Source organism: Vipera berus, assembly GCF_964194415.1.
Source record: "Vipera berus genome assembly, chromosome: 2".
In the NCBI taxonomy this organism is placed as follows: domain Eukaryota; kingdom Metazoa; phylum Chordata; class Lepidosauria; order Squamata; family Viperidae; genus Vipera; species Vipera berus.
The window spans coordinates 197,650,280-197,676,355 of NC_138203.1; the positions used below are offsets into that span (position 1 = coordinate 197,650,280).

General features: G+C 38.0%; 1 protein-coding gene across 3 annotated transcripts in view; it reads right to left on the reverse strand.

The window, feature by feature from the left end:
• The window catches only part of ARHGAP26 (Rho GTPase activating protein 26), a 282,090-nt gene that overhangs the window by 160,903 nt on the left and 95,111 nt on the right, over nt 1-26,076 (reverse strand). For all 3 annotated transcript variants that reach the window (XM_081317345.1, XM_081317346.1, XM_081317347.1), the window contains 7 exons: nt 24,909-24,980; nt 20,061-20,162; nt 16,128-16,238; nt 10,419-10,523; nt 8,773-8,902; nt 6,442-6,542; nt 3,834-3,928 (listed from right to left, as the gene is read on the reverse strand). In XM_081317345.1, coding sequence (XP_081173471.1) covers nt 3,834-3,928; nt 6,442-6,542; nt 8,773-8,902; nt 10,419-10,523; nt 16,128-16,238; nt 20,061-20,162; nt 24,909-24,980 — 716 coding nt within the window. The remainder of the gene's footprint in view (nt 1-3,833; nt 3,929-6,441; nt 6,543-8,772; nt 8,903-10,418; nt 10,524-16,127; nt 16,239-20,060; nt 20,163-24,908; nt 24,981-26,076) is intronic.

Genomic DNA, 26,076 nt, shown 5'->3' on the forward strand with positions numbered 1-26,076 from the left:
TTTAGTCTACAGACTAGCTCCCAGTCCTGGTATTCTATCCAAGTACTCAGTAGGCACACTGGTCTTTAGTTTTGAGGTTTACAGGTACAGTTTCATGTAACTCAATACAAAATCATGATTCCACTGGGTTCCAGGAGTTTTTGAGTTTTGTAGCTGGACACAAGAAATAAAATTTGCTTGACCCACGTGATACTGGGGAAAAGAATTACTTGGTGCAGATTCACTGCTGCTCACAGGTTGGGATAAGATGCACAAAACATGCCTGTATGGGACCCCAGTATCACTATCAAGTAAGAGGATTCTGTGTGATTAATGCTGAGAGGTAACAAAGCATCACTGATGCCATCTGTTTAATGCCTCACTGCATTATCATTTTGGCAATATGTAATTGACAATAGAGAAATTAAAACAAATGGTCTCTGTTCCCTAATCTGATTCCACTGGCTCTTACTTTACCTTTTCTTTTTGCAATTCTTTTCTTCATTTTTACCCTTTCCCTCAGTTCGTATTTCTACACAATGCACATTTTGGATTCATGTCAGGAAGCTAGAAGAATGATTGGCAAAGAATACCAAACTGAATTCTTGTTCTGTTTTCCACAGGGTGACAAATTCCACTGCTGCAGTAAAAATTCCTTATGATGAACTCTTCTGACTCTCTTCTGCAGGATTACAAATATAACTACTGTTGTATTGTCCTTGAATAAAACTTGGACATTGATGGAGAAATAGTAGTCACTTTATGTTAGCTGAATAGGCTTAATATAAAGAGCCTATTATTTTTCCACCAGGGTTCAAGTATCACTCCTAAGCAATTGTTAAGAAAGTGTATGTGTATATAGTAAATACTTCAGCAGAAACACTATCAGTGCTGCTCACTAAAGATAATCATTTAAATTTGATTTCCTATTACAGGAATTACAGCTAAAATAACATTGAAGAAATGGACATGCAGCTTTTATTGACCTTTAGAATTGTTGATCATGTAACTCAATCCCGATTTTTAGTAAACCAGAAAAGCACATTTACCTCCCCTCCCTCCCACTCTCCAAAAATCAAGGCTACTTCATCTCCTATTTTTTGTTTGTTTGTTTGTTTGTTTATGCTTTTCAAACCATACTACATCTCTTCCACATTTTCTGTTTCTGGAAAGTGTTCGCATGATAAAGAGCCTGGAAACAGTATCTACTGCCTTTTTAGTCCATATATCTAGAATCACCCACCTCGGGAGAGAAGAAAATATGTCAACATTTTTATTTTCCCCTCCACTATTGGCTGCATTGTTTGGGGTTTATAATCAGCAATTAGACTTGAATTGGAGGAGACCATCAATATAAAACTCCCAACAAGCAAAGGAAAAAGACTGTACTTGAAATAACAGGTTTCACAGGCAAAATAAGAGCGTATATAGTGTATAAGTAGCATTCCTGTTTTAGACAAAGCAGTCAACAAATCACTGTAGTGGTTTTTCCCCCCTTTATTTATTCCAGCAGTTAATCAGGTTTGGTTTTGTTGTTTTTTTTGCAGTGAACAGCTAATCCTACTGAAACTTTTTGCTCAAAGAGAATATATTATTGTAGTTACTATATGTTGCTTATATAAAATATAGCTTTTTATATTAAAACATTCACTTGTGCTACTTTGTGCTAATTTAAGCACTTTCATATACTGTTTGTACATTTTACAAGCAATGCAGCTTGACCCTATTGTTGCCTCAGATGGCTATTCCCGAGACCTTAACCCTGATTTCCAGGGTGCAGCTCTCTTTCCCAATGTTCACATGAATAGAACAAACTTCTAAGTTACGTACTAGATGCCAGATATACAAAGGTCCCTTTTTTAAAGACATTCATATAGCTAGATCTCAAAGAAACAAAGTATGGAATATGTGCAAAAACAAATCAAGTGGCATGCTCACATAAACAGTACTGTACAAACTAAGCAATGTTTTATGAAATTGTTTATGAATCCAAAAGATATAACATCAAATGTTAATTTTTTTTAATTCTTCTTATGGATCGACATTTTGTTTTCAAGGGGCTACGTAGGCTTAACTATAGAATCAAAATATTTTTGTCTTATTTTCAGGTGGATTAATTCACAGTTAATCCAAGTAAGCAATTTAATCACTCTTAACTCTAGACCAGACATGTCAAACTCGCGACGTCACGTGACGTCGCGTGATGTATCGGAACTTTTTCCCATTGCCGGCAATGGGATGGGCGTGGTTTCTCTGTGACGCTCCAGCCCGCGGGCCGGCAGTTTGACACCCCTGCTCTAGACCATTCATGATCAAAAGCATTTGCATTTGTTCACTGTGAACCAGGAATATGCAAAATGATCAAAACTGAAAAGCTTCTGAAATCAAAATGGGTTGTTGTAATCATTCTGGAAATGGTCAGGCTCCAAACTTCCCACATCAAACACTAGTTTTCTAGCTGTTTGTAACAACTTGCTCCAAAATCAAAGAAGTCTGGGACAATTTAAACTTATAATTGTTTTAAGTATAAATATTACAAAACTGAATGTCTAAATCATATTTAAGTTGAACCTATTTAACATTATAATGGTCATGAGAAGACACATGATTGCCAATCAAAATAAATCTAGTCACAATTACAGTTTCAAATCTCTGTGTTTATGAGATAGAATGCTTAATCCAATTTCATACAGCCATGCTGATTTATTAAAAATTGTTATTTATTAACCTGCTGTTCACCAATAATTGAATGATAATGAAATATTTTTGTAACACAGCCTTAACGTTACTGAAGTAAAATATGGGATATATTTTAATACCAAAAAACTCTATAGAGAAATTAAAAGATAATTTGAGGAATTATCCTATGAGAAAACTGGCACAATCCATGCCTCTTAAATTGCTATGTGGACTAAAAGACAATTATTCTTTAGATTTCACATTCCTCAAATTTGCAACAGAGCATGAATGAAGTCTTTGTACCTTTTGGCAACTCCCGAAAGAAGATTGAAACAGTGTTGTGGTTCTACGAATTCTCTTGATTTATTTTTCTTTCTGAGCTGTTTTAAAATTTCTATTGCTTCCCACCTGCAGTTATGGTCTTGCTTCTCTCTGTAAAAGGAGATTGTGTCCTGGCAAGAGGTTGCTTCATCTAATGTCCAGAGCATTCATTTAACAATGGCAACTGGGACTTAATCTGGGATTTACAGTTGCTAAGCAAATGGTCACATTTTATGACCGCATTGCTTAACAATGGCAATCCCAGTCTACAATTGCCATTGTAGGATGAAGAATTCCTGCATATGAGTCCTGATTTGTCTTCATTTGATACTACGTCTCTACATTGCACAGAATACATTGCATGAACTTTGTTGGCTTACATGTTATATTTATTCTAAAAGGTCAGAGTTGCCTGCTGATGGACCCTGGAACTTCTTTGAAGTAAGGCTGGGTTACATTTGCAATTTGTGTATACAGGGCTTTTTTTGTCATAGAACGCGCAGAACGGAGTTCCGGCACCTTTTTTGGATGGAACCTTGTAGGATAGGCAAGGCGGGTTGTATGACATGTGTGAGTTCCGGCACCTTTTTCTTTTACAAAAAAAGCACTGTTGTATATGTGTGTGAGAGACAGAGATGTTCCTGCTATATTTATTTGAGTGGATCTGCACTTTTCGATGAAGGCACATGGTGATCTGTAGTGGAGAAGAATGACTTGTAAGTAGTTTATTTCTGCTTCTATACTTCTGGCTACTGAATGGCAAAAGACAAACTCAACCTGAAGCGCTATACTGTATTAGCCGCACAAGAGTTCCTGAATAAAAGCTGGGATGTAAATTTAATAAATACACTCACCGATCCACAGCTTCTACATCAAAGCAGAATCTCTTCTCTATAGAATCAGTCTTCCGTCGAGTGCAAGATTTGAGGATAATAGCTTCGTCTTCTCCCTGGCAGGATAAGAAAATTGCATACTAGGCCAATTTTTTTCTTCTTTTTTTTTTAAAGAAATCCAATCTAGAAACAACTTTGCTTAAAATACCAGAAACATTTACTTTGGAGCCAGTATTTCACCCCATGCTGATTATCAATTACAACCAGCTAGTAGAGAAAAGGATTTGTATATCCTATCAAGGTACTCTTTGTAAAATGAGAAACAGAAGCTTTATTTAAACCTCAGTTAAAGCTATCAATCTTAGAAGAGATAAGAACATAAAGACAGCCTTGACAGATCAGAGCAAAGCTTTGTCTAATCTAAAAGCTTGCCTCAAACAGCGCTTACCTGTTCAGCCAAGCCAAAGCAAAACTGGAGTGTCTCTTGTGTGCTCCTAGCATTGGCCATGATGGAATGTTATCTCCAGCACTGAACAAAGTGGTCCTCGACTTATAGCCACAATTGTGCCCAAACTTTCTGTTGCTAAGTGAGATAGTCATTAATTTTGCCTCATTTTTACAAACCTTTCCTGTTAAGTGACTGACTTCAGTTGTTAAGTTAACACAGCTGTTAAGTGAATCTGATTTCCCCACTGACTTTGTTGTCAGTGAGTTGCCAGGCATCTGAATTTTGAACATGTGACCATGGGGACGTTACAACGGTCGTAAGTCATCAGTCACTTTTTCAGTGCTGTTGTAATTTCAAATGTTCACTAAATGAACTGTTATAAGTTGAGGACTACCTGAATTTCTAATGGTCTGTGTTTTTATCCCTAATTACAACAACAATAATAATAATCATAGTTAGAAGGGACCTTGGAGGTCTTCTAGTCCAACCCCCTGCTCAGGCAGGAACCCCTAAACCATTTCAGACAAATGGTTGTCCAGTCTCTTCTTAAAAATTTCCAGTGTTGGAGCACTGACAACATCTGAAGTTGTTGTTCCACTGATTAATTGTTCTAACTGTTAGGAAATTTCTCCTTGGTTCAAGGTTGCTTCTCTCCTTGATTAATTTCCATCCATTGCTTCTTGTTCTGCTTTCAGGTGCTTTGGAGAACAGCTTGACTCCCTCTTCTTTGAGGCAACCCCTGAGATATTGGAACACTGCTATCATGTCACAATCACAAGGTTGCCTTTCAATTGCCAGTCTTACCAATTTCCAATCTAGGTTTGATTGTAACCACAGAAAGGAAACTAAATCTGCTCAATCACTAATCAGGCAATGTTTGGTCCTGTTGTTGGCTTTAGTTCAATTCAGAGATTCTTAGAAAGACCTGGCAGATGAGAAGCTCCAAATGGCCTCTAAAAGTTATGCTGATAGGGAAGTGCCACAAAATGAAATAAACATTCCCAGACCATGAATCACGGTCCAAGCAGAAATGCCCTTGGAAGAATACATGTGTATCCCATTACTAGAGTCATACTTGCAAAAAGCTATTAATTGGGATGTGTCAAGTAATGACTTTGTTTCAGGAAATGACTTGGTTGAATAACAATAACAGGAACATTGTTTGAGACATAGTACCTGCAAATCTTTATAGCTATAGAAGCATTGCCAATGCAAATGCAGACAAGTAAAAGGTTGCAGGCCAAAACAAAGTGAATATGAAAATTCATGTCATCCCTTCAAGGAATGAAATTCATATAAGCAGCAAGTGCCCTGAGACATCTTCCTGGTATTACATTAATTGCAACAAACCTGTTTAGGAAACAAATTACTATGTTGAAATCTTTGTTATTAAATACTTGAAAGCTTTTTATGTGGAGCTCTCTTTTTTCAAGTAAGATTTTGTTAACTTTTTTTCCATAGAAAGTTCTTTTCTAGGGTATTGCCTAAATGAAGAATTTGTGGGAGCTAAACTGAAACAGTTTGATTCTATTTTTTCAACATCATGCATGTGCGCAGATGCATGACTTTATATGCACACAGATTTACACAGATAGTCATTATGTACGTACCTACATGCACATCACATATAAATATTTAGATATATACAGTATGCAGATCATAATGGTAAAAGAAATGGTGCAAAGAACATTTTGGTAAACAAGGAAGCCTCGTTAACCTGAAAGTATCCTTGTGTCTGATATGCACAGTTATGTATTATTATTTTTTTGAGTTGTGAATTGTGTCCTAACATTTAGATCAGTAGATTTCAGCACATTCTCATTCTCCTATCATAAAGATACAAATACAATTAATTCATATGTGATGAAAATTGAATGAATTTATTGTTTATGCCTAGAAATATATTGCTTCATATCAAAAGACATAATAACTCTATTTAAATGTACTGGAAAACACTAATTTATAAAGGGAAGGTGTGAACATGTGATCCAGATTTATCATACCATGTGAACAATACATTGAGAAAGATCTGAAGGGATTATTTAAATACAATTATAATACTTCCTGCAATTAGTAACTTTGGCCAACTCCATTTTAAACTACCATATTTTATTTTAGCCATAAATGAAAATAATCCTAACTACTGTATTTCCATGACAAATCATCTGCATTTTTACTCACCCCCTTTCCACCAGACTTCTGGTCAAATGGCACCATCGTTATTCGTTTGGATTCACTCTGATATGTGCAGTAATGCTTTACCCAGGATGTCCCAAAATGACCTATTCAGAATTGAAATTGTGTATTTCAGGTATGATACAAATGCTAGCTAATTTTAATGGAATGTACATCTTAACATATGGAAGGATGGAACCAAACTTGCTGCACGGGCTACAATTCATTATATGATTGAAACCTTTAAATATAATAAGGGTATAAGTAAGTTTCTAGAAGACAGGATTTTCAATATTAAGCAACCAAGTACACAGAGGCATAATCTCAAATTGACAGGAGGGAAACTCAAAAGTAATGTTAGAAATTATTATTTTACAGAAAGATTAGTGGAAGCTTGGAACCAACATCCAGAAGAAATAATGACTGAATCATCAGTAACTGAGTTTAAACATGCTTGGGATAAATGCATGTTCTTCATGTGACAAAATGATAAATAAAATAAATAACAAATAACAAATAAAACACAAAACTCAAAGGGCAGACTCACTAGACCACTAGGTCATTTCCTGCAGTTAATTTTCTATGTTTCTATATCCAAAATACTGGATTTAGAAGTCACAAATAATAACTCTTATTTGAATTACTGTGTCAATTTCAGTCCTTGAAAACAAAAGGGAGTACTTGTAGAATTTATAATCTTTTTCTAGTAAATCTAAAAAGTACTCTAAAGGAAAGAAAAAAATAACTCTGGAAGCAAAGATTTAGGAGATGCAAAATGAAACTCTGCGTAGGTTAAAAATACAATTTGAAATCAGGAAAAATATTAGTCTTCCTTGAAGGTAGTACACAGTCTATTAATAGCAGTCCTGATATTAGATGGAATGAAAAGAGCAGAGATTGCAGGGACCAGAGCAGAAAAGCCCACACTCTGCTAGAGAGAAGTTTTTTTGTTTTTGTTTGTTTTTTTTATCCCATTTATATCCCGCCCTTCTCCGAAGACTCAGGGCAGTTTACAATCTAAGCACAAATCAATGTGCTTAGCAATAGCCTTCATTCAATGTATATGCCTGCTTATTAGGGCTTATTGCCCCCAATAATCTGGGTCCTCATTTTACCTACCTCGGAAGGATGGAAGGCTGAGTCAACCTTGAGCCTGGTGGGATGCGAACCTGCACTAATTGCAGGCAGCTGGTGTTACTTAAGGAGGCATTAGCCCACTGCTCCACCAAGGCTCAAGTTCCCTGAGGTTGGGCCCCAGTGCAAGTCCAGAAGCTCAGAAGGCAAAACCTCATGGTCCGGGTGACTGACCCAGATTGGATCCTGCAACAGTATCCTGGGACACATAGATTTTGCCTTCATTTGTGAGAGCAGAGATTCTTCTTTAATACTCAATGCAGCTTTTCTCTACACAACAACCTTTTAGATACAGGTATTCATATTATTTCAAATATATAACTAGACTATCTACTTTGAACATCTATTACATTTTGTAGACCTCTCCTGAAATGTAAGTTTCATAAGGATCTTATTTTATTCTTGCTAATTATAGTTAGGACAGAAATAGCAAGAAACAGTAAGCTGGTTGCAGTCAATGTGGTTGAAAGCTCAAGGGCATAGCAATTCTTCTGCAAGTGTAAACATACTGAAGCAGACTAATTAGAAGGGGGGGAAGTAAAATCTGTTTTAGCCACATAATTTCTATTTCTCTTATACATTAATAAAATTTATCTGCCTATTCATCTTTATAATAGTTGGGAACTTCTGGCTTTTCTGATGCTGCTGCATATTTTGGTAGTCGGGAAATACAGCTAACGCCTATGCATGCTAGCAGTTGTGTTGCAGCAATATCTATAGGAGTTCTTTATTCCCTATCATCAAACTAGCCAAACAAAGTTGCAATATTTATAGGAAAGATAATGAAGATATTAAACAGTTTTAAATATTGTTACCCTAGATTTCACAGTGCATACAGTGAAATGTGTAATACTTGCTGTCATTAAAAATGTGTAATAATATTTGGTCCCAGTAATTTTTATTTTCATTAAAAATAACTGAAAGAGGGAAAAGAAAATAGAGGAATAACTATTTCTGTAAGGAGCTACCGTTTCCAGAAGTTGTCTATGGAAATTCTCATGGTTGTCCCAAAGGTGTTTTTTACAAAAAGCAATTGAACTTTCTTGAAAGTCCAGTTGCCTTTGGTAAAAGTGTCTTTGGGATTTCCAGAAGTTCTGACTAATTGCATCAGTCATCCATTTTCTTGACTGAAATAAAAGCTTCAAAGTCCATTCAAGAAGATAGTGTAAAAATTTTTTATGAAGTAACCATAAAGGTACTCACGCTTTTCCTGAACATAAAGGTAGCCCTCCATAGTGAAGGGACTGATGTTTTTGTGTTCATGAGGATTTTCCTTCATTTTCTTCATCAAGGATTCAACTTCTGATCGGGTGCCTTCAAAACGGTTTCTTGTCTGCATTTAAAGATTAATGGAAAACGAGTAGAAAGTATTTCAGTCAAGCTTTAAATGCACAGAATATTATATTCTGGTTATGTAAGAAACAAGACTGGCCCAAGAATTAATGCTATCTGAGGCAGAACTGCAAATGAAGGAGACCCATACCAACCAGATTATTTAATAATATGAGACAGAACAGTCTTCAAGAATTTCATCTCTAATTCAGAAGATGGGCAACAATTCTGAATTAACAGGTAAACAATGGCTTGTTGGTTTTTCATAGCATCAAAATCAGTTCCCTTAGGTGGGCTGTCATATTTTCTCTAATACCTTTACCAGTTAGAAATAACGTATGGAAAGCCCCTTACATGCATTTGGCTCACAACTTGATTCAACTGACATGAAAGCTGCATGATTTAAGCCAATAATGAAGAAATAACATGATTACATTTTAACAGTGAATTTATTTTGGGGGTAAGGGTTTGGACTAGAAGATCTCCAAGGACCCTTCCAGCTCTATTCTGATTGATTGATTGATTGATTGATTGATGTTCAAGATTAGAATGCACAGACAAAAGTATTGTAAATTTAGACTAGTAGGATTCATTTAAGCTTTTCATACATTATCAGTTTCTTTTGAACTATATCCAGGCATCATATATTTATATAAAGCTGTGCAAAAGAAATAGGGTAAGAAGTCTTAAGACAACTGAAAAATGTCTATAGAATATAACAAATCTCAATATTTTGAGAGATTTTGAGAGAGATTTTGAGGGACAATAGCTATTAGAAACTCCTAAGTACATGGAAGCAAAAATCTCTTTTTTATTGATGAAGCATGCTGCCAGTGTAAGAAGAGAGTAAATATTATTTACATTAAGTCCTGGCACCAATATGGCACCTGATGGTACACTCTTGAAAAAGTAACCAAGGTATGTTATGAATTTATGGGACATTTAAGCTTCTATTAAGACAAACATCTGGTTCGTAAGACAAAAATAAATATGGCTATTTTGAAATTGTTTGCTTAATCACCAAGTTTACCAGCCACCAATGGAGGAGAAGGAAGAAGAGGTGGATTTTGTTTACAGTTATACAAATTGAATTTTTTATTAACATAGGAGTCCCTGCGGATTTTACTCCGCTAGTTGTAGCCAACTATAGGGGGCAGCGGTCATCTCCATTTCAAGGCCAATGAGCCAGCACTGTCCAAAAATGTTTCTGCGGTCATGTGGCCAACATGACAGAGCGCTATTACCTTCCCACTGAAGTGGTACCTATTTATCTACTCGCATTTGCATGCTTTCAAACTGCTAGGTTGGCACAGCTGGGGCAAAGAGCTGTCCCACATAGCACTCAGGTGTTGAACCTGGGCTGTTGGCTTTCCAGCCAAAACCCCCAGCATTTTAACCACTGACCAATCACAGCATCCCTTTTATTAACATAAGACACAGCAAAATAAGCTTGGGTAAAAAGTTGAGGAACAACATGTGAAAGAGATCCTTTATCTTCAATAAAAGTTCCTGCTTACATTTTGTATACTGATTGTCAGCTCTGTCTTGAAATCACTGAAATCCTTTGCAAGCTCATAGCCATGGTGGTAGAATGTGAACAGCCCTTGCAGAAATGCCAGCAGCTGCAGGAGAGAGAAAAAATACAAAACAAGGAATTGAATTACAAGAACTTGTTGGTTTCTTTTTGTGTAGAAGAGGGCAATTGCTCCTGTCCTCTTTCTTCCCACCATGAAATCAGAGAGGATGCTGTGGCTGCAGCCCATTATGCATAACACAGAGTAATTTCTGCTAAATTCACTGGAATTTGTTTCTGAGTACACTTTATAAACTGCTTTATAACTGCACCAACACTGAAACCAAAAATTTAGAGGGTGGATATCCAGGGACATGTTTAAGAAAGGACTGGCAGAAATATTGTGATTTAAGTTTTTAAAACTGCACAGAATTCCATTCTGTATCTCTTGAATCTTCTTTCCACACCACTTTTAATCCACTGTAGATTCATTATGGAAGGTTAACAATTACAGAAGCTCCCTTCTTTATTTCTTAAAGCTGAAACTCAACAAATGTTCAAATCAGATTGAATTCATTTCTTCTTCTCCTTCTCCTTCTCCTCCTCCTCCTCCTCCTCCTCCTCCTCCTCCTCCTCCTCCTCCTTCTTATTCTGCCATATCCATTATTGGACGTTGGCGATCATGTTGGCAATCCTGTTTTTATCGGCAGCTGCATGAAAAAGTGCTGCTGAGTTTTGTCCAAACCAGTCCCTTAGATTTTGAAGCCATGATGTTCTTCTTCTGCCTGGGCCTTGTCTGCCTTCAATCTTTCCCTGGAGGATTAAATGGAGTATGCCGTATTTTTCTGGGTGTCACATCACATGTCCAAAATATTCTAACTTTTGTTTTTTAATTGTTTAATTCATTTCTATGCATGCTTATTTGATAGTAACAAATGGAGCACAGAGAAGCTTTTTGCAAATAAACATATAAAATTATCCTGAATCTTACATCATCATCATGATCCCATCATGATCCCATCATCATCATCCCACCTTTATTTAGTACAATTCAAAGTGGTGTACGTAATGTTCTTGCCTCCTATTGTCCTCACAACAGCAACATGGTGAGGTAAGATAAGGTGAGGTAAGGTAGAATAATTGTCCCAAAGTCACCAGCCAGCTTTCATGCCTAAGGGAAGACTAGAATTCCAAATCATTTTGTGACTGTACATACTTCGGAGTTTCCAAACGTTTTTTTTTCCAGACAGAGGGGAACAGAACATTGGACGGATCTAAACAATTTTTAACAGCTTTGGCCCATTTATATCGCTGTAAGACTTCATAAATAAATACATATATAAGTTTGCTTGTGTATCTAATTACACTTGGCCAATAAATCATATACATATATGCAGTTTTGTCTTTTCTCCCAGATAACTGAGGGGAGAATCAGGCAGAATAACAACAAGAGAAAATCAGGAGAAGCAGTAGCTTCCTTCAAGCATTCAAATGGACAAAGGATTGAAAGGAAACCTTTCTATGCCTTTTCTATTTCCAACTTTTCTGCATCTACAGAGAGGTCAGCATAAGAAGCCGGCAGCCCTTTTCAACTACACTCAGCTACGATGATTTGTTAAACAGAAATTCTGCTCGCAGTTCTTTATCGCATGAACCATTTGTTCTATTACCACAGAATCAATTATTCACCTCATATATTTAAATTTAAGCAACGTATCTGCTGTTTCCAGTGCCATCTGCAGTTCAAACACAGAAATGACATTAAATAAAAAAACATTTAAAGTAGAAGGGTTTATGTCTTCAAAGCTACAGGAAGGAAGGAAAGGATCCCCACCCATCCTTCAATAAAAATAAAATATAAATAATCAGCAAAGTTGTTGAATCTTAAAATAACAGGATATTTCAAAGAACAGAAAGTATTCTCAATCTCTCTCCTCTTTTTCCTTCCCTCTCTTTTTTTTGGGAAAAAAGGATACAAATTTCTTTTCAAATGCTTCAGAAATGTAAAAACGGTTGGGCAAATTACAAACTATTGATTTTTTTTTAAAAAAAATTAAGCATAAGCATATGGTCTGATTTAGGGCCAACACAGCATGGGGGGAAAGCCAAATAATCCCCACAGTTATCTTGTTTAGAATAATGAACAAAGAAATACAAAGATTCATTTAAAAAACAAAAAAACAAAATTGGAACTCATTGATTCCCAGAAAACAAAATACCAGCAGAGAGATGCATATAATTTTTTTCTTATGAAAAAGGAACTTTAAGATAATGAATTTCTACTGAATAAATCAAATGTCAAAAATGTAGGTCACAAGCATCGTTACATCAACCTTCATCATGAGGTCACTGGGCATCATACCTAACTCAACATAATCTCAACACCATAATCCTCTCCAGATAGCTGTCAGATGTTTCTAACATTTCACAATGGGGCAAGATCCTAAGCTATGTAGCAGCAACTCAAGATCAATCATTCATAAAGGAGGCCAATTATCTTGATCCATTTCCAACTGCCTGATTATATAACATGTTTCCTCTCCTCAGGGTCAAAAAAGAAGTTGATCCAGTTGGTTCTGCTGGATATTATGGTAATTTTCAGAGATTTCATTCACAATATCTTTCTGAATTATTTTGTTTAAATTACCTCAACATGATTTAGAGGAACAGATTTCCAGAATGTGGTACTAAATACATCAACCTATGACTTACAGTGCCCTGAGGGTGTCTATTCTGATTCCCATTATATCGAAACTGATTCCTAGATAAATCATGCAGATTTTTTAACTGGTTATTTGAGTTAAAAATGACATGTTTAATGCCTCAGGGTAAACTGCATGATATTTTAAGGATAAACTGTAGCTATCCTTTTTTTAAAAAAAAAAACAATCTAGATCAGGAATGCACAACATTACATGACAGTCATAGCTAGGAAGGCCTTTGCTCAATTTCATGTTGTGCACCAGTTATGGCCCTTCAGAGATCGAGAGGCTCTTTCAGTCATTCAAGCCCTGGCCATCTCCCCTATGGGCTACTGCAATGCACTCTGCTTGGGGCTATCTGTGTGTGTGTGTGTGTGTGTGTGTGTGTGTGTGTGTGTGTGTGCGCGCACACACACACACACATGTATGTATGTTATTTGTTTGTTTAAAACACTTATATAGCCATCCATTTTACAACCAACTCTGGGCACTCCCAATCCCTCTTCCAACTAAGTCTAGGCCGTTCCCAATACGTTCCCCTCATCCCACTCCTACCAGAGGTCATAAAGTGCAACCAATGCCATTTGTATCTCATGTCTGAACCTAAAACCTGACTAGAAAGGGTCCAGACAAGCCATCTCATGCAAGATCTCATGCAAGTTTGATATATAAATATCCAATTCACAGGTGGCTGCACCTATAGTTCCAAGGACCCTGTCCACTTCCTCAGGTTCAATAGGATCAAATAGTGACCATGTCCACTCCCTGGGCATCTCCAAAGGACCTATACCACACTTGGTCGCCAACTGAGAATAAATCTGAGCCAACATACATTGTACTCCTTCCTCCTCCAATTTTCCCCACAACAACCTTGTAAGGTGGGTTTGACTGGCCTAATGTCGGCTTTCATGACCAAGGCAGGACTAGAACTTATAAGTCTCTTAGTTTCTAGGTCAACACCTTAACCTGTACACATATGCACACATGTCTTATTAATGGTCCCCAATGCTTCTCAACCATTACAGCAGAAAGTGTAATGGATAAAGCAGCCAGAGAGCACTGAGAACAGCCTTTCTTCCCTATACACTTGTACAACTAAGCATGAGGGGGGGGGGGAAGGCAGGATTCAAGAAAGATGCAAACTGGCTACCTAGGCCTGTGATTAAACAGCAGCCCTTCAGTCTCTTTTTCCCTGCTGTTATTACCGATCAGCCCAATCAGCCGAGTAGCATCTCTTTTCTGTCATTCTTCCCACCCACCCAAGCTGGCCAGAAATGGCTGAGCATTGAAGAAAGGAAGAATGTGCTGTACCAAAGACCAGGAAGTCAAATACAGTAGTGCCAGGGAGTAATTCTGTCTCATTCCTCTTGTGAAGACTATTGAAATAATACATTTCCATCACTTGAAAAAGAGTTGCAGAAATGTAGCGTTCCTTACATAGCTCATGAAAAAGAATTTCCTTTTTTCTGGCTTTGTCTGAAACATTCAGAACCATGTAAAATGGGAGCTTTTCAGCCTTGGTGGGGCAGTGGGCTAATGCCTCCTTAAGTAACACCAGCTGCCTGCAATTAGTGCAGGTTTGAGTCCCACCAGGCTCAAGGTTGACTCAGCCTTCCATCCTTCCGAGGTAGGTAAAATGAGGACCCAGATTGTTGGGGGCAATAAGCTGACTTTGTAAAAATGCCGCTTGGGGGGGGGGGGGAAAGCCCTAATAAGCAGGCATATACATAGAATGAAGGCTATTGCTAAGCACATTGATTTGTGCTTCTTAGATTGTAAGCCGCCCTGATTCTTCGGAGAAGGGCGGGATATAAATGGGATTAAAAAAAATCAATCTCTTTTCTGAACCTGCTTTTGGCTTTGATATCCCCTTCCGGAGTTTATTCTCCTTTCTCTCCAACTCCTCTTCTTCTAAAGTTCATGGTTAGAAATATATTTTACCAGAGTAAATATCTAGGTAACTTGGGCTGGAACCATGACTGATGTGCATTATGATTATTTCCTTCTCATAGCTAACAGATCAGTGAACATAAGATACTACCGCATCCCAAGCAGACGTAGCATCTGAGTGTGCAACAAATCTTAACAATTACTACAACTGCGTGGCATTTCAGATTCAAGTCCAATTCTGCTTCAGAAATAGAGGAACAAATCTATCTATGCCTAACAGCTACATCTCCTCCCAGATTTTATACAATTTCAGGAACAGGCATAGTTGCTTGAAAGAGATACAGACAGGTGTTATATTTCTATCCCAGCTTGCTCTGAAGCACTTTTTTAGAGTCTAATCACAAGCACTGCATGGCCCAACAGTCTATAACATTTGGACAACTTATAGTAATATTCTCTTCAATTGCTTTTCTTTAGAGGTACTGTATTTCTTCAACTAGGAAGATGTATTAGTTCTTAGAATACTGGAATTAAAATGTTGTAGCAGCATGAAGGCAGCAGCAGTAGTTGATTAAACCACTTCAGTATCCACTTTTCCTTACTGAGAATGAAATTAGAACCAATGGTATATATTCATATTTGTGATATTTGGATGTAATTATTTCCATTCTGTTCACCTGGAAATTGTTTCTATGCTACTTACTGAAGGTAATTTATTTCTAGGGATGAGCAAATATTTTAAGATTAAGTTTCACATAGGCCTTTTTAGCTTTGCAGGTTGAAACAAAGATGTGCAGAAATTTATCTTCTTTGCATATTTCAGTTAATGTAAGCAATATTTTAAATAAATATAGGGAGACTGGCATCTCATTCTGAGTATGAGAGGTTTTTTTCATCCAACTCTTATGCTTTTGCATATTTTTTTTTAACTCATGAAACTGAAAAATTCAGGAAAATGCAAATCTCAGCTATCCTGATTTATGCATTGTTTCCTCACATATTTCATGGAGATGGGAGAAAAGCCACTTTATCCTTATTTCTAAAGCATTCACTGTCACATAATTTATTGATGTTATATTTCAGAGAAGAAATGCTTGAACGAATCACAAACATTTACTTACTGGTTCCACAAACTCAAACATCTTTCTCTCCTGAACTTCTTGTACTTTGAAGACATACTCAAGAGAAACTTCATAAAAGCGCTGCCTGACCAGGTCCACCTGGTTATCTGCCTGTCAGTTGTTATGCAGATTAAAAGGAAAATAAAGCAAGTAATTAACTGCGAGCATTTGACATCAAGGTTATACAAAGGCTGTTGTTTGTATAGAAGATTCCCAACCAAATATATTTAATTGTAAAAGTCTATATAGTAAAGGGCTAAATATTCCATCAAGCTCTTAAGAAAGATTGCCTTGCCTGTCCAATAATTAATGACGTACAAACTGAAGCTGGCAAACTTCCTTAAGTGGATAGAGTAGCATTCTAAGAATCTGAAATTTTTTTTCAAAGATAATTGAAGATTTCTCACTGGTATAGGTTGTCAAGTTCCCATCTAAAGAATAATGATAGCTGTTGGGCTCTGTTCAAGCTGAAGCCCTATAGACAGATAAACATATCAAGTTATACTTTCTGCTACCTTCCAAATGTTCTGGGGTACAATCCTGATTAGCCATCCAAGGATTTTTCTCACGATAGAATTCAGGGAGTTCATTTTGGAAGGCAATAAACTGGATAAGAATTCAGCATAGAATGCTCTCCCAAATCCTCTGCAAAGCAGACATATTTCATAGTAAAATGCAGTTATTTTTATCTCAGATAAAATGATAAGCAGGAATTCCAGAGCACAGACATTTTGAGAACTACTGGTTGAAAAAGAAGTGGCTACTTTCCTATTCTTAATTTTTTAAAACACACACACACACACACGTGTGTGTGTGTGTGTGTGTGTGTGTGTGTGTGTGTGTGTATCTCACAAATATATGGCACATATTGGAATGTAATCTGATTCATTTGGACCCTTTTACTACTTGAGAAAGATGGGAATGGTCAAAATAACAAATATGGGAAATAAAAAATCAGAGAAAGAGAGTTGCAATACTATGGACCTAAAGCTATAATTATCTGGACAAGTTCTTACGTAAAAGACTTCTAAGAAACAACAGGAACAGGCTGATCTTTATTTATGTTCTTCACATACAAGAATAAGTCTACAAGCTGAAAAGAGTTTTTAAAATTCATCTGGGACTAACAAAAGGTAGCCCACAGACAGAATATGTTTCTTTAGAAAGAGGTTTAGACCAAAACTTTGGTATCTGTATAGGACTTCAGTTCACTACCAGCAATCTAATGTTGGGCTGTAAAGAACTGCACTTAACACAATTATATTATGAGCTGATTGTTATTTACTCCTCTTTAATTTAATGGATAAGATTTAGTCATAGGACACGGTGGCTCAGTGGGTTAGGACGCTGAGCTTGTCGATCGGAAGGTCGGCAGTTTGGTGGGTCGAATCCCAAGTGCCGCGTAACAGAGTGAGCGCCTGTTACTCGTCCCAGCTTCTGCCAACCTAGCAGTTCGAAAGCACGTAAAAATGCAAGTAGAAAAATAGGGACCACTACGGTGGGAAGGTAACAGCGTTCCGTGCGCCTTTGGCGTCCAGTCATGCCGGCCACATGACCACGGAGATGTCCTCGGACAAGCGCTGGCTCTTCGGCTTTGAAACGGAGATGAGCACCGGCCCCTAGAGTCGGAAACGACTAGCACGCATATGCGGGGGAAACTTTACTTTACTTAAACTTAGCTAAGATTTTAGGTAGTAAAAGCCAACAGAGAAGGAACTCTGCATCTCTAAAGGCAGCCATTTATGTTTGAAATGAAAGGTGAAAAGAAAAAAAATGGGGGGGGAGAAGAGGAGCACTCAAAATCTCTTACAGAGAAAAATAGCAAACTTTAATATAAAATACAGACCACAAGATGGCACCAGTATTCAATTATTACACAGCTTTACAGGGAGTTAGAAAAGCTGTGAGGGTAAAATTGTCACCTTGATGGTCAGAGAGCAGTGTTTCTCAACTTCTTCAAATTTAAGATGTGTGGATTTCAACTCACAAAATTCCCCAGCCAGCAAAATTACAGCATTCCTTCTCCATCCATGATCACAGGTTCAGTACAAATCATCAATGCAAGAATTAAGGACAAAGTACAGAATCTTGGAAGCTGCATAAGGAATCTGTAGCCTTCACTGATTAGTAAATTCCTTAAGATGGAGTTTCTCTGAAGGTTTATAAATCTTCTTTTCTTGTATTTTTTGCAGCCTGGACTGAGTTGCTGTTTACGAGCTATGTACTGCTCCTTTCTCAAGTTCGTTCAAATCTCTCAATTCTTGCTTGTGAATGTGCCATCCTCCATTTTGGACACATTCTTTAAGTTAGCCCATTTGAGGTACATTGATTCAAATACTGTGGCCTTATGATGCACCATTTTGCCCAATTGAAGGTTACAAATAGACATACAGGAGAATTTTAGTAGCATGTAGATTGGTGTCCTTATAGCAAGGTTGTCAGGGAAGATCAGAAGGGCTCAAAAGAACCTTTCCCCCGTAACAACCTGCCCTGCTCTCCTAATACAGCACCAAAAAAACCCACAAAGATTCTGAAAAAGTCAAGGTCCAGACAGATGCAGAAAGAAATGGCTCTGGTTCCAAGCTATGATAAATACAAAGCAACTACTATGCATTGGACTTGAGAGAGGACAAAATGACAAAATATTGGCTGATATTCTCTTCTCGATTGTATTTATCTGTCCTCTTAGCTTTGTCTTAGCTCTAGCAGGAGAGGTGTCTCCAGATCCCATCTATTAGGTAGCATAGATGGGAGGATCTGGCAGGATCCAGAAAGAGAACCCTTCCTGTTCTGATTCCCACCCCCTCAGGACCATTATTTGCCCAGAGATTCGATTTGGTCCAGCCCTATTGGGTTTCCATAAAGCTTTGAAGACCTGGTTCTATTACCGAGCCTAGATCCTTGGATATGTATTTGAGCTTAGGGTTATGTTGTTTGGTTTTATCTCAGTTTCTGTACATATTATGTATAATTTTGCAATGTTGTTCCTTATTTATTTTTACTCATCGTTAGCTTCCCAAAGGGTAATGGAATGTGTGGATGACCTCAGAGGACAAGAGGAAGAGATGCCGCCTATCAGATAAGGGAGGGAGGAGCCCCTAATGGATGAAATGGTCAGAGGAAAAAACATAGGAAGGACCCACCCTAATTGATCAGATGGTTGAAAATGGCAGCAGGAAGTTTGTACCTTCAAACTTGCAAGTTTCTATTAATGTAGATTTACAATAAAGTAGAATTAACTCATCTAGTCATGTTTCCTATCTGGTTTACCCTGGAAGGCTGATACACGGTCATGTATTTGAGATAGGCAGCTGTATAAGTATTTTGGTGAGATGGGCAGCCAACTAGATAGACAGACAGACAGACAGGCAGGCAGATAGATTAGACAGACAGACAGGCAGGCAGACAGGCAGGCAGATAGATTAGATTAGATTAGATAGATAGATAGATAGATAGATAGATAGATAGATAGATAGATAGATAGATAGATAGATAGATAGATAGATAGGCAGGCAGGCAGGCAGGCAGGCAGGCAGGCAGGCAGGCAGACACAGACACAGACAGACAGACAGACATAAGGATGGGTGGGTGGATGGATGGGTGAATGGATGGATGATCAAGCAATCATTGCAAGGCCATTTTTCTGGAACAACTGAAGTAACAATAGCTTAAGAAAGGCAGTGGTAAGGATTTTCAGAACTGCAGAAGAAAGAAAGGATCGCAGCATTTTCCTTACACTTCCAAATCTGAAGGGGGTAGACAGCTGATTTAATTAAAAGTATTATAAACTCTAACCTGGAATTTTAGAGAGCATTTAAAGAGCTCCAAAATAAACTTGCTTCTTAACATACATACAATTTTAAGCCTTTCATACAACAGCAATAAGTAAATCTATAGCTTAGTAGTGCAAGCAAACAAAACACCCAATCTCACCTCTTGAAGCTGAGATTCTTTCTTCTTAGAAGACAGATTTAAGTGCTTTTCTAATATTCCACAGTATTTCTCAGTCTCCTTGTCATACTTCTTCCTGGCTTCCTGTCAAAATATGCCACATAAGAAGCCATGAAAACAATAGTGTTACAATAATCATGCAGAGACATAAATATACTGTATATATGCACATAGGTATGGTAAAAGCAAAATAGAACTTTGTTCCATTCCATTCCATTATGTTAACTTTAATTTAAAAAATGATGTGGCTCTTCCTCCTCCCCTCTGTCCATTATAACAATGAGCCTGGGCCTCCATCATCGACATTTGGCAATTCTGCAACACAACAGCGTAAGCTAAGTGGTTTTAGCCATGGCATGCAAAACTGACCCAAATTGATAAGAGTTTAACAGATTGCACTTAAAAGATGAGTACCCTTATCCTTCTTCCAGGTTGTTCCCACCAGCACTATGCCTCCCTCAATGTCAAAGGACATTATTGGATGGGGGATAGCACAGCCTTTCATATGCTGGCAATTTGGGAAAACGTTATGCCTAGGGATATATCCTTGCTTGCATTATCATCCATGAGATCAGTAGCCCACAATATCAACATCATTTCCCAACAGTGCAGCAAATATCTCATAAAACTAGCTGGTAATTCCCTTTCATTCCAGAATAAGGGTACTGGTCTGGAGTATGGGGTTACTAAACCACAGTAGAGATGGCAAATATCTCCACTGAAATAGAAAATGTATTTTATACCACTATGGATGCTATTCAACCCCACCAGTTAGTGAAAGGTACAGGGCACATAGGGATGGACAACTGATTTGCTTAGCCTATTTGCTGAGCACCCCAAGGAGGCATATACTGTATAAGCTAGTGAATCTTATCTGTGGGATGTGGAGAAAAAAACACATAGTAAAGTTGAATCTAATCTTGACATTCATAAGAAGGCCCAGCTAATACACGCAACATTTGAAAATGAGATTGTTAATGCTGATAACTTTGGAAGCTGGCTGAAATCCTACCAGATTTTCCTTTCTATCTCTTTTGGGCAGAGAAAATGTTTTTCATTTTGACACCCTTTCCTTTCTTCCCCTATTGATTATTTACCTCCATATCCATTTCCTTTTTGCTATGGCTGCTTGGACATAGCAATTTGTCATTACAATACACCTCATGTTCTAATTTGAACAACTGGAAATGAGGGGGAAATTGTCAAGCTTAATTGCCAAAATCATCTTCCTCCTTTACAATATGTATCAAAACTATACCATCATGACATATACCCTCCTAGACTTCCAAATGTTTGTAATATAAATGGGTAGTCTGTGATTCAAAACTTTATGTCTCCCTCAGTTGCATCATCCTCAAGGATACTGATAAGGGGAATATTTTTATTTGTGGCGTCCTTGCTCTCTTTTTGAGGCTGTTTGTTTGCTTATAGCTGTTCCATTACCCAACTAGGTAACATTATCAATGGCATTGATATTACCTACTTGGATAATGACATATCTACAAGCAACAACTAAACTCAGGGAGCACAAAGGACTCCACAGTTCAACCCTGAGCTACATATATTCTCTTCTATATTTACATTTCTTCCATTTAATTAGTACATTGACATTTGCACTTTTCAAAGACTAAGTATTCTGTATTACAAAGTGTTCTCCTTCCAGACACAGATTCTCATGCACCTCCATCAGTACACCTTAGGAATTATAAAGCAAACAACATCTACAATTAATATGTTCATCTTTAACCTCTGTATGAGAATTCTGTTAACCAGCTTCTTGGTATTCTCTACTTTTGATAGCAGAAAATTAGTGACTTACTATAATCTGGTAGTTTTAATAAAATGACTGTGCTCTTCTAATTGTTGGATAAATTCTTAAGTGAGTTTTTCCACCACACTATGTGTGCATATGCATGTCCTTTCTTACAAGGAGCATGCAGTTACAGATAACTGATACAAAGAACTAATTGTCTTTGGATGTGCCAGAGATGCAAAAGAATGCAAGATGTACCAATGATTGCTACGATGTTCTTCATCCATATATTACCATTAACATCACAGACAGCATAATAAGTAATAATTTATATGCCGCCTTTGAACTATGGTGCTGGAGAAGACTCCTGCGAGTCCCTTGGACTGCAAGGCGATCAAACCGGTCAGTCCTAGAGGAGATCAACCCTGACTGCTCTTTAGAAGGCCAGATCCTGAAGCTAAAACTCAAATACTTTGGCCATCTAATGAGAAGGAAGGACTCACTGGAGAAGAGCCTAATGCTGGGAAAGATTGAGGGCAATAGAAGAAGGGGACGACAGAGAATGAGGTGGCTGGATGGAGTCACTGAAGCAGTAGGCGTGAGCTTAAATGGACTCCAGAAGATGGTAGAGGACAGGAAGGCCTGGAGGAACGTTGTCCATAGGGTCGCGATAGGTCGGACAGGACTTCGCAGCTAACAACAACATATGCTGCCTGACTCTCAGTGACTCTCAGTGACTCTCAGTGACTCTGAGCAATTTGTTGTTGTTGTGACTCTGCCTGACTCTCAGTGACTCTGAGCAATTTACACATTGTTAAAAACATGTAAAAACAAGAAAACAACACAAAACAAAAAAGAGCAAAGATGGCAGAGATAACAAACCCAAATAGGAACAAAGAAAAGAGGGGCTTCAATCACACTGGTCTGGGCAAAAGCCAGATCTTCAATGTCCTTTGAAACACCTGTAAGATGAGAGTCTCAGGGGGATCCACAGCATCGATAGTACATTTGGGGAAGGCGCCAGGTTGATGAAGCATATAGCAGACTCATATTTCCATGTAGGTGTAAGAACAACAAAATATTCTTTGTGGTAATTACTATATACACACTGCCTACTATGAAACAAGCTTTTAGTACAAATGATAAGTTGATTAATTCCAATACCTTGTACAATTTGATTAACTCAATTAATTCCAATGGCCTGTACAATTTGATTCCTGCTTTAGCGTCACTCTTAAGTGTTACAAAAACAAGAAGCAGTGGAGAATTTTGTATGAAGAACTGCTGAACAAAACAGAAACTGGCAGGAAACTGTCTATCTTACCAGAAATCTCAGGTTGTTATAGCAACGAAGCAGGAGTAGAAGGTACAATGCCTTGGAGCAGAAAAGCAAAACCTAGATGTATACCTAGCTCATTATTTTTTTTAAAAAAGAGGGGGGGATTCCAGGTTATTAAACTCCTCAAGTAGAAAGGGACACTAATTTTCATAATACTCTCCGCAGACCTATGCAGTTCTATTTATTTATTTATTTATTTATTTATTTATTTATTTATTTATTTATTTATTTATTAAATTTATATACCGCCCTTCTCCCAAGGGACTCAGGGCGGTGAACAGGGCACATATAAATAACAAATACAAAAATTAAAAAGAGAATTAAATAATTGCCCAATAAAACAATACAGTATAAAAACCCATTAAAAACCCTAAAATCCCCCCATCAGGCCAGGCCAGCTTGTTCGAATAAGTGGGTCTTCAGACCGCGTCGGAAGGAGCGAAGGTCCGGTGCCATCCGGAGCTCGACCGGCAGCTGGTTCCATAAAGCCGGAGCGTCCACAGAGAAGGCCCTCCCCCTGGGGGCCGCCAGCCGACATTCCCTGACCGGAGGCACCCTGAGGAGGCCCTCTCTGTGGGAACGCACAGGGCGGAGGGAAGTTGACGCCGGCAGCAGGTGGTCCCCGAGGTTGATGCTATGATGCACTGGATGTGCTGAAAATTTCTTCTTGCCTCAACAAGGCTGGGCAATTGGGAAACTGGGAATATATTGATATCTTTATGCTAAACAGCCAAACAAATTTGGCTATATGATATCATTAGTGACAACAAATGAAGTCAGTGCTTTGCTGTCTGCTTCAGTGTTGTGATGAAAATGAGGAGTCTCTCTAGTTCCAAAGCTATTACAGGTAGTCTTCAACTTATAACCATTCATTTAGTGACCACTCAAAGTTACAATGGCACTGAAAAAAGTGAGTTATGACCAGTTTTCACTCGTGGAATCCCCAAGGTCATGTGATCAAAGTTCAGATGGTTGGCAACTGGAATGTATTTATAATGATTGCACTGTCCCAAGGTCATGTGATCACCTTTTGTGGCTTTCTGACAAGCAAAGTCAAGGTCATAAAAAGGATCAAAACTCACTTTAACAACTATCCTGCTTAGCAATAGAAATTTGTGATCGTAAGTCGAGGACTACCTGTATGTGATGTGTCAGTCCCTGCCTTGGCAGCAGAAACTTATTCCCTTCCCACAAACAGACTTATATTCCTCTGATTTTCACCTATAATCCTTTTTCTGATTTTCACCTGTAATATATGGAAAGCAAAAATAGATTGATCAATACTCTATAGTAGCATATTGTTGTATCCTTGTGTACGTTAACCTCATTAATTCCATAGTCACAAACTTCTGACAAGCATATGGTATGCCTAACATGGGAACAGCATGGTTGACTAGGAAAGCTTTTGTCTTCTGATGTTTTTGCCAATCCTAACTAGATCTGGTGCATCGAAAAATTCTTATCAAATACCTACTACCATCTGTATACTATATACAATTGTTTATTTACAATACATTTCTCAATTAAAATATGCAAGGCAACCATCAAAAACACCTCTTTTGATTGCTGTTGAAGAAGTCTAGAAGAAAGTTGCCAAGAAAGTTTGTTTAGTATCTGACAAGAAAAAACAACTGCCCGTGTTAAATTGATTTAGGGAGACCTTCCAAATGATACTTCAAGTATATTTTTCAAATCTCCTTGAAAGAGACAAGAAAACATTATCAATCTTCCCACCTACCTTAGCAGCACCAATTTGCTCTTTTCGAAATTTCTCCAGAGGTGTGATTAGGACTTCGCTAGCATTTTCAATCTACCAAGGAAAAGGAAAAGAAATGCTTACTCTCTACTAAATCTAAGCATTCACATTCCCATGCTCAGTTATTATAAATCTCCCTAAACATGACAATTGTTTTCTTCCTAGAAGATCTGTATGATTCAGAATTTTACACACCATATAATTAGGGATCCCCTGATTTCAATTTTACAAAATCAACTGATGTTAATATATAAGATCACATAGGAGCCGTGACCAGGGGGGCTTTTGCACAGGTTCGCCTGGTGCGCCAGTTGCGTCCCTATCTGGACCGAGACGCCCTACGCACAGTTACTCATGCGCTTGTGACCTACCGTTTGGACTACTGTAACGCTCTCTACATGGGGCTGCCCTTGAAGACCACTCGGAGGCTTCAACTGGTGCAGAATGCGGCCGCGCGAGTTGTAATGGGGGTTTCCCGATACTCCCATGTAACACCTCTACTCCGCGAGCTGCATTGGCTTCCGGTTGCCCTCCGGGTGAAATTCAAGGTGCTGGTTATCACCTATAAAGCCCTACATGGCCTGGGTCCGGGGTATTTGAGGGAACACCTGCTGCCGGCATCAAATGCCCTTCGCCCAGTGCGCTCCCACAGGGAGGGTCTGCTCAGGGTCCCGCCGGTAAGAGATTCCCGGCGGGCGACACCCAGGGATAGGGCCTTCTCAGTGGGGGCGCCTGCCCTCTGGAACCAGCTGCCAGTGGTGCTGAGGACTGCCCCCGACCTCCGATCATTCCGCCGGGGCCTGAAGACCTGGCTCTTTGAGCTCTCAGGCCCAGGCTGAGGAGAAATTTATTTTAATTGGGCTTTTTAATTGTACAGGGTTGGTTTAATCTTTTTTAAATTGGTTTTTTAACTTTTGTATGTTTGATTTTTAACTCCCTGTAAACCGCCCTGAGTCCTCAGGGAAAGGGCGGTATATAAATGCAATAAATAATAATAATAATAATAATAATAATAATAATAATAATAATAATAATAATAATAATAATAATAATAATAATAATATAACTACTTGAAGACTGAACAATTCAAGAACTGTAGTTATTTACAGTGTTTCTCTAGAAAATCAAAAAGAAAGTAAGAGTGTTGAAT